The sequence below is a fragment of the Mastigoproctus giganteus genome, chromosome 9, assembly GCF_048544385.1.
Source record: "Mastigoproctus giganteus isolate SK-2022 chromosome 9, ASM4854438v1, whole genome shotgun sequence".
Classification (NCBI taxonomy): Eukaryota; Metazoa; Arthropoda; class Arachnida; order Uropygi; family Thelyphonidae; genus Mastigoproctus; species Mastigoproctus giganteus.
In genome coordinates, this window is record NC_143583.1 from 112,165,757 (window position 1) to 112,177,685 (window position 11,929).

Genomic DNA, 11,929 nt, shown 5'->3' on the forward strand with positions numbered 1-11,929 from the left:
TGATGTGGTGGAAAAGGCCTGTTCGAACTCAAGCAAGGGTTGCACGGTTTTTATTCCTGGAAACGGGTTTATCGCCTAGAAAACCACCTGAAAAAAACACACAATACAAACAATATACCGATAACCTGACTTTTATAGGCACTTAATACACTCCTAATAGCTCAGGCAGATGGTTTTTTCATGGTTGTTAAAAAGCATTGAGGAGACTATGTGAATAACATGGGGTGCCAGGAATTTGTGGTTTTACTACTGCTCTGCTCTGAGTGAAGACTGAGGAATAACCTTTCTTAATGAAAGAGTGTCCAAAATTAACTGTGAAACCAGGTGGGAAAGCAGGGTTGATGCAATAAAAGCACTCAAGTACAATTTGGATGCAATATATGATGCATTATTTACTTTGTATAATGATCAATCTCGGGACAGTAATACTCGAAATTCTGCCAAATCTTTACTAACAAAAATCAAGTCGAAATATTTATATGTTCTGTTGCAGTTTGGTACAACATTTTATCAAAAATTAATATTGTGAGTAATTTAATGCAAAAGTCTGATCGAGTCATACCGACAATAATAGAAATGTTAAAACAAGTAAATGACTATTTCAAAGAGTGTAGAACTGATGATGGCTTCAAAACCATGTTAGAGGAAGCTAAGAAAATTTCTGAAGAAATACTTAGACATCTTTTCCAGATGTTGAAATAATTTGACCGCATAAGGAAAAGAGATTGTTTTTGTATGAAAATGTGGAAGATGAAAGTATTTTGTCGCCAAAATGTCTTTATAATGTCAATTTTTATTTTACTATTTTGGATACAGCAATTTCCAGAATTAAAGATTCAACGTTATGCATATGCATAATGAAAGCTTTCAATTTTTAGATGACATTTTTTCATTAAAATCGCTTGAAAGAGATACGAAATTTAAATATTGTATGGATTTACAAATTAAATTATCAGACAGTGCACAACAGGAATCCGACATAAATGCTTTGAAATTCTGCGATGAAATAGGTATTCTTTTAACTTATATTAAAATCTAAAATGAATGCCTTGGCAATTTTAGAATACATTTTTTTCAAATGACATGGTCAGTTTATTGCAAAACCTTACTGTAGCTTTAAGAATATTCTTAACAATGCCAGTTACAGTTACATAAAGGCAGGGATCTTTTTCAATACTTAAGATTATTAAAAATCATTTACGATCAACTATGAAAAAAGATGGGCTTTCGCAATGCGGTAAGGTACTTTTTACTGATGAGAGTAGATTCAGTCTCAGCAGCGATTCTGGACTTCAGCTAATCTGGCAAGAGGTTGGCACACGGTATCACCCCAACCCACAAACGTCACTGAGAGAGATCGATATGGCAGTCGAGGTGTTCTCGTCTGGAGAGGCATTATCTTGGATGGACGTACACAACTCCAGATACTGAAAGGCGGTACTGTAACCAGTGCACGCTACTGTACTGAGGTAATCCTTCCCCATATGCATCTGTTCTGTGGTGCCATTGGCCCAGAGTTTGTTTATGGATGATAACGCCACACCCCATCGCACTGCAGCTGTTGATATGCTTTTGGAAAGTGAGGACATTGTTCGTATGGATTGGCTTGCCCTTTCCACCGATCTAAATCCCATTGAACACATGGGACGCTCTAGGGAGACACCTAGCGGCATGTCCATACCCACCAGAAAATTTTCACCAGCTGAAGATGGCGTTGACAGAGGAATGGACGATGTTACTGCAAGAACTTATCAACAACATTGTTCTAAGTATGGACAGGAGGTGCAAAGCCTGCATTGACATTAGGGGTGGCCATATCTCCTACTGAGGACCACTTCTTCCCTTTGTTCCATCTTTGGCAGTGATGCATCTGTATCATGACAGCCAGTGCTATGTTGCCATTTTTGAATAAAGTCCATCTGTACCATTTTGTTTTCTTTGTTGTTTCCTTCATCATTTCTGTACCTCATAAGGTTCCTTTGGTATGCTTTTCACATATCCAGGCCACTCCTATGAGAAGCTACAGGTGAAAACCTGATTGGTTGTTAAATTTTGCAGTGTATGATGGTTAAGACGACCAGACAATATACCAGTATCACACCGGCACCTTTGCTGGACTGATGTAAACACATAAGACATGTACTATACAGGCTGGCCTCGATTAACGCGATTAATTCGTCCCGCGAGCGCATCGCGCAAAACGGAAACGCGTTAATCGAATATCATAACCAATAGGAAAAATTATAATTGGTCCTTGACCTGGAATGTCCATAAAGAATTTTAAAAATACCTTTTAAATAACTTTTTAACTGTATATAATGTAAAAGATAATGAAAATAATTATGGAATTAAATGTTTATTGCATAAAACAGCGGTTCTTAAACTGTGCGCCGCGGAATATTTTAAATTTTCGAGGGAAACAGCGATATTCGACATCTGTCGGACACCGCGCGAACTACTAGCTCGAGGTAGTTCACAGTTTCAGCATTTCTTATTAAGTTGTTTGGACCTAACTACTAAACGAAACTGTTAGGTATTTCTTTTGGTCTGGGCATAAAATACACAATGAAGAAATTACTGTTGCGGAAATATTTGAACAGTGTTGACTTTCTCTTTTCATCAATCAATTTCCGATAGCCGACAAGAATCTTCTCTGGACCCTGGCGAAATAAATATCGCAGAAAACATCAAATCTTTTGTTTGAGGTTCTGTGCGATACGAAAGATTTCATCTAATTCTTTTACCGTTATCTCCTTCGCGGTAACATTTTCATCTGACTCATTTAAAAATTTGAATTTTTAAATGCAAGTCTCCATTGACTTTATTAGCAGGAGATAAACACGTCTTCTTCCGATGGTTGGTGGAACACACCGAGGCGGGCAGCAGGCAAACGTTTGTTTATTGACCGTACGACTCGCGGTAGGCTTAACGTGCGATTCAAATCTTTTTCAACTATCGCATAAAAAAAAAAAAAAAAAAAAATATCGCGTTAACTGGAAATTTGCATTGTGAAAAGTGGTATAATTTTTAAATAGCGTTAACTGAATATCGCGTTATGCGAAACCTAGCTGTATAATATTGGTGTAAATATTAGTTTACACCATAGTTTACCCATCAGTTTAACTACATGTAGTAGTGTAAAGGCATCATTTGATTTTATCTCATACTGTGGCTAACTTCACAACGAGATACCAGGTATTGCACTACTTCAAATAAACAACAATTCTCTAATAGAGGAGACACCACTGGCAATCCAAAGGTCGCGGGTTCGAATCCCGCCTCGGGCTTGGATCAAAGTACTGCAAAAACCTTGGGAGGTGCATTATGGCCACAGAAGCCGATGCGCCAACAACTACCAAAAAAAAAAATAAAAAAAAAATAAAGGAGACACCAACCGATGAGTGAGCCAACAAGCTACGAAACGCGTCTGGGTGGTGGTGCCCACTGAGAATAAATAACAGTAGTCTCCTCTATTAGAGAAGCGTTGTTTATTCGAAGTAGTGCAATACCTGGTATATCGTGCAGGTAGCCAGGGCCGCTGCAAGTGGGCAGGCGAGGTAGGCATCGCTTATGGGTCAGTTCAGGAGTGCGCCAAATTTTATTTTGACATATACATGTCGGACCTCTGTTTAACGAACTTCTTTATAGCGAAATTTTCTATTTGTCAATATTTTTTTGAATTCCCTTTGATAATTACATTTAAAATAGTTTCCGTAGAACAAAGAAAATTTCCATATAACGGAGGGATTACGAGAGCCTTAACAGGGAATGCTGCTCACACCTCTGGCCTTCAGACAATTAGTTTGGCTCTTAATTCGTGCTACTATGCAAGAAATAGAAGGAATAAAGAAAAAGAAACAGGAAAACAGCATTTTTTTTAAACAGCTAACAAAAATTAACACCACATACAACCACTCGTTCTTCTCCTCCGTACTAGACGTTTTCATGTGCATTAATGACGAGAACTGCTCATGCAAGTTTACAGAAATGCTCCTTTTCTTTCTTTCTTTTTTTTTTTTTTTTTTTTTTAATGTTTTGGGTCTGCTGCTCAGATGCCGGCTGGTACACTCATCAAACATCCACACGGAAAACACTTGTATTCCGAAGCTATCAGAATCACACTCACACACCATTCAATTACACTCTTACATCCATCCTTTTGCGGTGCCTCCGTAGCCAGGTGGGAAGGAGCAGCAGTGCGTAGCACACGCTTCTTGATTAGACCGGGGTTCGAGCCCTTCACCACCGGATGCGGAAAGGTCAGGGAATGACCACCGCATATTCCTGGAGCACTATGGCCTTAGTTGCTAATGCCAACAAACCATCCTTTTGCAAACGGAATAACACGCAATAACCGAGGTAGCGGAGCAACACGACGACAACTTAACAACAGCACGATAATTTCGCATTTCGCGCTAAAATCAGAAGCGAATTTGCATCCAATCAAGCAATCCAGAAACGCAAAATGAGGGAAATTACGCATTCCCAGTAATAAGCCAATCACAGAACTTGACTGAAAATCACTTCATTCTTCGGCCACACCCGCAACGGAGATACCATGTTCTGTAGTTAGCCAGAATAAGATACAGTGTATATGATACTATTTTTATCAAGGCAATGTACAACGTTCTGGGGATCTTCAAAAGAATTATATGAAAATGACAATGGTAACTTTTTAAAAATTACTGAAACAATTGCTAAATTTGATTCAGCTGTGGCAGAACATATTCGCCGTATTCAGAAATCTGAACGGAAAAATATCGCGCATTATCTGGGTGATCAAATACAAAATGAAATTATTGAAATAATTTCACAAAATATTATTACAGATAAAATACTAGAAATGACTAGAGAAGATAAATATTTGCTATGATTGTACTATAATCACTGAAGACGAAAATAAAAATATGGATACAAGGAATCAATAGCTTTAAAAATAAAATCTTATAAGTTTCTTTGTTCAATTATAATTTGGCATGATACTTTAAATAAAATTAATCCGGTAAGGTAAGTAAAATGTTCAAAAAAAAAAAAAAAAAAAAAAAAAAGGATTCTTATAGCTCCTTATATAATTTTTTATAGTAGTCTTCAGCTATTTGAATTATGCCTTCTCTGCTATTTATAAGTATACCATCACTATTCTTCAGATTGTATTATTTGTCTTTCTGTATTACTGCTCATGACTGCTGATTTAAGTCCTTTGTTTTCCCTTAACTGCTGTTCTACTTTCCCTGTGTTAAATCTTCTTATGTCTTCTCTAAGTCTCTTTCTAATGGTTTTGCATAACTCAGTATACTCAATTTTGTCCTTGTTGGAGTTTTCCTTGCTTCTCTTCATTTGTCATCTTCAATTCATCATGACAAGTGTTTCTTGACTAATTTTTTCTTCTTTGGATTTCTTTTACCTATAGGTTTCTTGGGCTTTATTACTTTCAGAAAGTTGTTGTATTCCTCATTGATATCTTGGTCTTGAAAGGTCTGCAGAAGATCAAACTTATTTCTAAGTTCCACTACATACTGCTTTTTCTCCTCTTCTGTTATCTCAAAGATCTTCCTATTATTTACTAGAGACAGGTTTTATCACGGAATATTTTAAAGAAAACAATAGAGGAAGCAGTTCGAACAATTCTTGATTCGGCTAATGATATGGCTGCTATCACTGGCATTGAAGTGTCGTTTCCAGAAGGAAGTACTGTAAGGAAAGGTTGGAAAAAACGTCATTTCGATTATGAAAGTAGAAATTAAGCTATTCAGGATCCGCTATAAAATTTCAAAATTAATTTTTTCTTTCAAATTATAGACCCAATAATTTCTCGTTTACAAATATGAAAGATCATGCCGAAATGTTTAAATGCTTTATAACATTTCTGAATTAAAAAAAAAAAAAAAATGGTCAGATGATTTATTAAATCATTGCAAAGATTTACATATTAAGTTAGGTGACATTGATCGTAATGAGTCCGATATCGATGGTTCAGCATTATCTGAAGAACTTGAGAGTACTTCAAATTTAGGACGCCTCCGTAGCCAGGTGGGAAGGAGCAGCAGTGCGTACCACACGCTTCTTGATTAGACCAGGGTTCGAGCCCGTCACCACCAAATACGGAGGATGCGGAAAGGTCAGGGATTGACCACCGAATATCCCGGAGCAATATGGCCTTAGTTGCTAATGCTCCTAAAAACCAAACAACAACTTCAAATTTATATTAAAGACAATATTACTCCATTTGAATTTTTAAAAATGATTTTACAGATAATTTGCCAAATGTAGCAGATGCATTAAGAATTTTTCCAACTTTACCAGTTTCAGTTGCCTCAGGTAAACGGAGTTTTTCAAAATTAAAATAAATCAAATATTATTTACGATCAACGATGTCTCAATAACGAACCTCTAATTTGGCAATAATTTCAATAGAAAATGATATTTTGGAACAAATAAACATAAATGAAATAATAAATTCGCACACCTTGAAGCACGGAAACATAAATTTGTATAATTTTTTAGCATTATAATTTTCCTTTTATTTTATTATTGTGGGTACGATTAACTGTGATTTGGAATTTAATGATTTTTTTATATTTGTTCGTTTGATTATATTACGTGTGAGATATGTTGTAATTCTTTTCTTTTTCAATAAATTAATAATAATTATTTACGCCTTTTTTATTTTTTAATCCAAATATTTTGGGGCGGCAAATCTGATTTCGCTTGAGATAAAATCAAACGATGTCTTTACTACATCTAGTCAAACTTATGGGTAAACTATGGTGTATTTACACCAATATTATATAGTTAATTTCAACCCATAATATATTATGCCTTGTGCATTTAGTCTTCAAAGTAAGACATGTACATACGAATCGAATTCGTCTTCATTAACTTTTCAGTGACTTACGAGAAAACAGTTGATGTAAAAGGCCTAAAGGGCGGCAAATTCTTTCTCTCACCCAGGCGACAAACACCCTTGGCGCGCCCCTGATTATTGTTCAAGAAAGTCTGAGGCTTATATTGCACCAGCCAAAAAAAAAAAAAAAAAAATTCCGGAGTTATCCTGAGAGAGAGAGAGAGAGAGTCAAAACTAGAAGGGAATCACCAAAAAGAAAAGAATGATGATATCCATTCGGGATCCTGAGTGTGCCAAGCCCATACTCAGCAGATGTGAGCCCTGGGGTAGCTTATGTGGCACCTTATTATCAGTGACTTCCGTGCAGGAAGTCCGTTAACTCTAGCAATCGCAGAATCTTTCATTCACAACTTTTTTTCATTCCAACAAGTGGTGTTTGGGTAGGGCGTAAACAGTTATCAACGGAGAGGTGTCCAAATATTAATTGTAGGACAGTATATTATGTCTCCTTAACTTCACTCCTTTATCTTTTAACAGCCTTCTATAAAGAGCTCGATTTTTTGACACAGTTTAACTTTCAAGAACATTTTGAAAAAAGAAAAAAAAAAACACCTTTCCAATGAAGTCTTCCTCGTCCACTGAGGTTGTTGCTGTAATTGTGTTTTAGGAGCATTGGCAACTAAGGCCATATTGCTGTATATATACTATCTGTAAATTGCGTGTGTTCTGTAGTCGATTTTCTGTTTGCTGGACGAAAAACCCGAGTTTCCGAGAGAAAAAAACCATGCTGTCCTCGCCTGAGACCGATTAACTCAGCCACGTTGTGAAAAAGGCCCATAACAATTCCTCACGTCATGGATGGGACTCAAACTTGGGTCTTTTCCACCCGGTGTGGGGAGGACGGCGATTCTACCAACTGTGCAACCCACGAGTGTCATATACAGCACACAACACTTTTCTGACATTTACAGTAGTACTGTATTCCTTCACAGCGAACATATGGCGCAGATGTGGGAAACCACAGGTGGCGCCTGACCCTAATACTATGCACACTAAGCACATTATGCAACCCACGAGGGCTCGTCAACTGAATTACTATTGATAGTAGCAGAATTACTCAAGGCTAGCTCATACATTACCAATCACACGTTAACGCAAGGAACTTTAGTGGGCTTTTTTCACTCCGTGGCTGAGTTAGTCGGGCTCAGACGTAGATAGCAAGGTCCCTCCCCCCAGAAACTGGGGTTTTTTCGTCCAGCAAAACAGGCAAATCGACCATAGAACACATGCAATTTACAGACACGAATACGGGTTAATGTAATCATTTACGGGTAACCCTAATATAATAATAAATAAATAACCAATCACACGGTCTGGGTGGTAGCACAGTGGTATTGTCACCGTCATCCCACACTGGGTGGAAAAGGCCGGGATTCGAATCCCGTCAATGACGCGAGAAACTTTAGTGGGGTTTTTTCACTCCGTGGCTGAGTTAGTCTCTCAGGCGTAGATAGTAAAGTTTTTTCGTCCATCAAAACAGGCAAATCGACCAGAGAACGCACGCAATTTACAGACAAAATAAATATATGGGTAGATGTAATCATTTACAGGGAACCCTAATTATTATTATTATTAATATCCATATGATGCAAGGAAGCCTGAGGCTTATGCTGCACCAGGAAAAAAAAAAGTTCCCGAGTAACCTTGAGAGAGAGAGAGAGAGAGAGAGAGAGAGAGGAGTCAAAAATAGAAGGGAATCACCAAGAAAGAGAAGAATGATGATATCCAGCTCAGGACCCTGGGTGTGCCAAGCCCATACTCACCAGATGTGAGCCCCCGGGATTATATATCATAACTTTTTAAATTTTAATTACCAATCACAAGGTAATGGAAATTTGTTGGTTGCTGTTGATGCAAATGCAAAATCTAGCCAGGCACAACTATGGGACTGGTCTGCCTCCACTGGGCGAAGTGCGGACAACGTCGGGCCTCAGCAGGGGTCTGGCGGCTAAATGGCCAGAGGAACAACGGTACACAACGCTACCCGTAAACAATACCCATATACTTTTAAATCTCTGGCCTTTACAGTGTTCTGTATCATGAGACAATGTATACCACGCGGAGATGGTAGAAACCCCTGGTGCCGTTTGACCCTAAACACATTTCACACTAATTACCAATCATATGTCTGTGCGTGTAGCAGAGTGGGAACGTCACCGTCCTCCCCACACTGGATGGAAAAGGTCCGGGTTCGAATCCTGTCGATGACGCGAGGAACTTTAATGGGCTTTTTTCACTCCGTGGCTGAATTAGTCGGTCTCAAGCATAGAGAGCAAGATATTCCCCCCCAAAAAACTGGGATTTTTTCGTCCAGCAAAACACGCAAATCGACCAAAGAACACACGCAATTTAATACATAAACCGGTACAGTATATGTAACCATTTACGGATGACCCTAATATAATAATAAACATTACCAATCACATAACATAACGAAAGAGGTGACACAGAAAGAAATGGTAAATGATTTTTACTTGGAGAATTTGAGAGATTATGGTTATACTGAGGAGGAAGTGAAGTAGGAAGAAAAGTAAAGTGACAAACTGGGTAATTTGAGTTGATACACAAATGAATAAGAGGATTTTTCAGGGTGATAGGTTATTTATTGGATATTCATCTTATAAATTTAGAAAATTTACAGTGACAAGTAAATGTTTTAAATGTTTAGGGTATGGACACTCTGCAAATTATTGTTCCCACAAAAGTGTTTCCTGTGGTCATTGTGTCCAAGGAGGGAATGTGTTTGCTTATTGTACTAATAAAGATAAAGAGTCCTATATGTGTAAATTGTAAAAGAAAAAGTAAAAGTTGTGATCACTCAGTTCGGGATAATAATTGTCCAGAATGTATTAAAGCTTTGGAAATAGCAAGTAAGAAGGTAAAAAATGGATAGAGGGGTTTCTATTTGAACATTATAGAGTATTTAAAACTCATAGTAAGGATAGATTTATAAATATTTTGCAATTAAAAGCACAAAGGAGTAGGTCAGTAATGTATGAATCGTGGGTTATGGCTGACAGTGCCGGATTTACATATGGGCTGAGCGGTCTGCAGTCCAGGGCCGCATAATCAGGGGGGCCTCGGCCTCCTGCCAAAAAAAATTTACCATTAATTTTATTTCATTTGTAACGATAAAAATCAGGGGCGTACTTAGGCCAAAATAATGTGTAAGCACAAATCCAAAATTCAGGAACACACTGATGGGAGTGCCGAAAGGAATTCGCCCTTAAATCCTTGATTTTACTATCTAGGCCCAGTTGCTTAGTAACATTAAACACGTGACGTATGAGTCTATGACTGTAAAGTTTGTGGAGGCTTTAAAGCTACTCAGAATCAAATGATAAAGTCAGTTATGAAGAAATACAAGGGTTCGCTATCATTATAGCGTGCGTTTTGAGAACAAGTGAGGATTCTTTTATATCATTGTGAATCATAATAATATTTAATTTTGACTTTTTGTGGAAATAATAATGAGTTAGCGATATGAAAGTGGTGCTAGTAATCGAAAGCGACAAAAATAACAGAAGGAAATACTCAAGCCAATCATGTCATATGGCTTTGTACAGCAGGCAGAAACAGTCGTATATAATCCCTGAATCAGAATATTCGTGTTTACAAACAGAAGAAAATCAAGTAGACTACATTGAGCAGATGGAACAACCATTTTATATACAGAACACAGCCTCCCAATAACTTCAAGGAGAACTGTTGTCAGTAACTACCACTACAAGTACAGAAACTTCTGGAGAAAGTGACAATGAAGTGATAGGACCTACAGCCAAAGAATTAACACAAGGCGCTGAAGGAACATGCCACGAGATAGTTGCACCAAAAGAAGCAGTTCAGGCTCATTACCGTCTTAAAGACTTGGAAAACAAAGCAAATAATCTCAGCGAAAACCCTAGCATTGTAGACACAAAAATACCAACTGTTCATGCTACTAGTGATTTCAGAGACAATACTGGCGTAGCTTATTGAATCACATTGAATAACGAGGAAATATCATTCTAGATTGAGAGAGATTCATCGGAATGTCAGCACTGGAATGGACCTTTTACCAATTCGAAGCGAACATACAAAAACCAAGTCCCGTTCTGCTCAAAAGAATTTATTCCATTCCACCAAAGTAAATGGAGAAACCTACCCTCGAGAATGGCTAGTGTATTCTCCCACAAAAGGAAAAATGTACTGTTTTGCGTGCAAACTTTTCTCTAACCAAACTACCTCAACTACAGCTTTAGCTTCTACTGGATTCGATGATTGGCATCACGCTTATCATGTTCAAACCCACGTAAACTCTAAAAATCATATGAACTCTATGCTAACATACTTAACAAGAAAGCGTGGTCAAACGCTCACATCAAAACTCGAAGAGCAAATCAATGCAGAGCAAGATTACTGGAGGCACGTGCTTCAGCGAGTAATTGCAGTGATTTCCCTTTTGGCAGAACGTGGCTTGGCATTTAGGGGAGATGATGAAACATTTGGTTCATCAAATGGTAACTTTCTTGGATTGCTTAAATTAATTGCCAAATTTGATCCCTTCCTGTGTGCTCACATAAATCAGTACGGAGGTAAAGGCTCTGGTCTGCCATCGTACTTACCCAAATCCATATGTGAAGAGGTTATCCAGTTGATGACTATAAAGTTCGAGAATCAATACTGAGCGACATCAAACAAGCATGTTATTTTAGTTCATCAGTCGATTCAAGCCCTCATGTTTCCCATGTTGATCAACTTACTGTCATTGTTAGATATGTTTCTCCTAGTGATGGATTACTAGTTGAACGCTTTCTGAGTTTTTTTGAACTGAAAGATCACACTGGTGAAAGTATGGCTTTATTCCGGCTTAATGTCCAAGTTTGCAGACGATACAAAGGTTGGCAGGGTTGTCAAGGACACTACGGACACTATGCTGCTGCAACAGGATCTGGAAAGGTTGAGCAGATGGGCTGAGAGGTGGCAAATGAAGTTTAACATTGACAAATGTAAAGTACTACACATGGGAAACAGCAACCCCAGAGC

General features: G+C 37.9%; 1 protein-coding gene across 1 annotated transcript; it reads left to right on the forward strand.

The window, feature by feature from the left end:
• Positions 1–10,949: 10,949 nt before the first annotated feature.
• Positions 10,950–11,570, forward strand: LOC150080646 (uncharacterized). The gene has a single exon (XM_090380770.1). The coding sequence runs from the start codon at positions 10,950–10,952 to the stop codon at positions 11,568–11,570; it is 621 nt and encodes a 206-aa protein (XP_090236896.1).
• Positions 11,571–11,929: the final 359 nt, after the last annotated feature.

Bases quoted from the DNA above. Each gene is read 5' to 3' on its own strand.
- LOC150080646 (XM_090380770.1), top strand. From the start codon at position 10,950: ATGGACCTTTTACCAATTCGAAGCGAACATACAAAAACCAAGTCCCGT.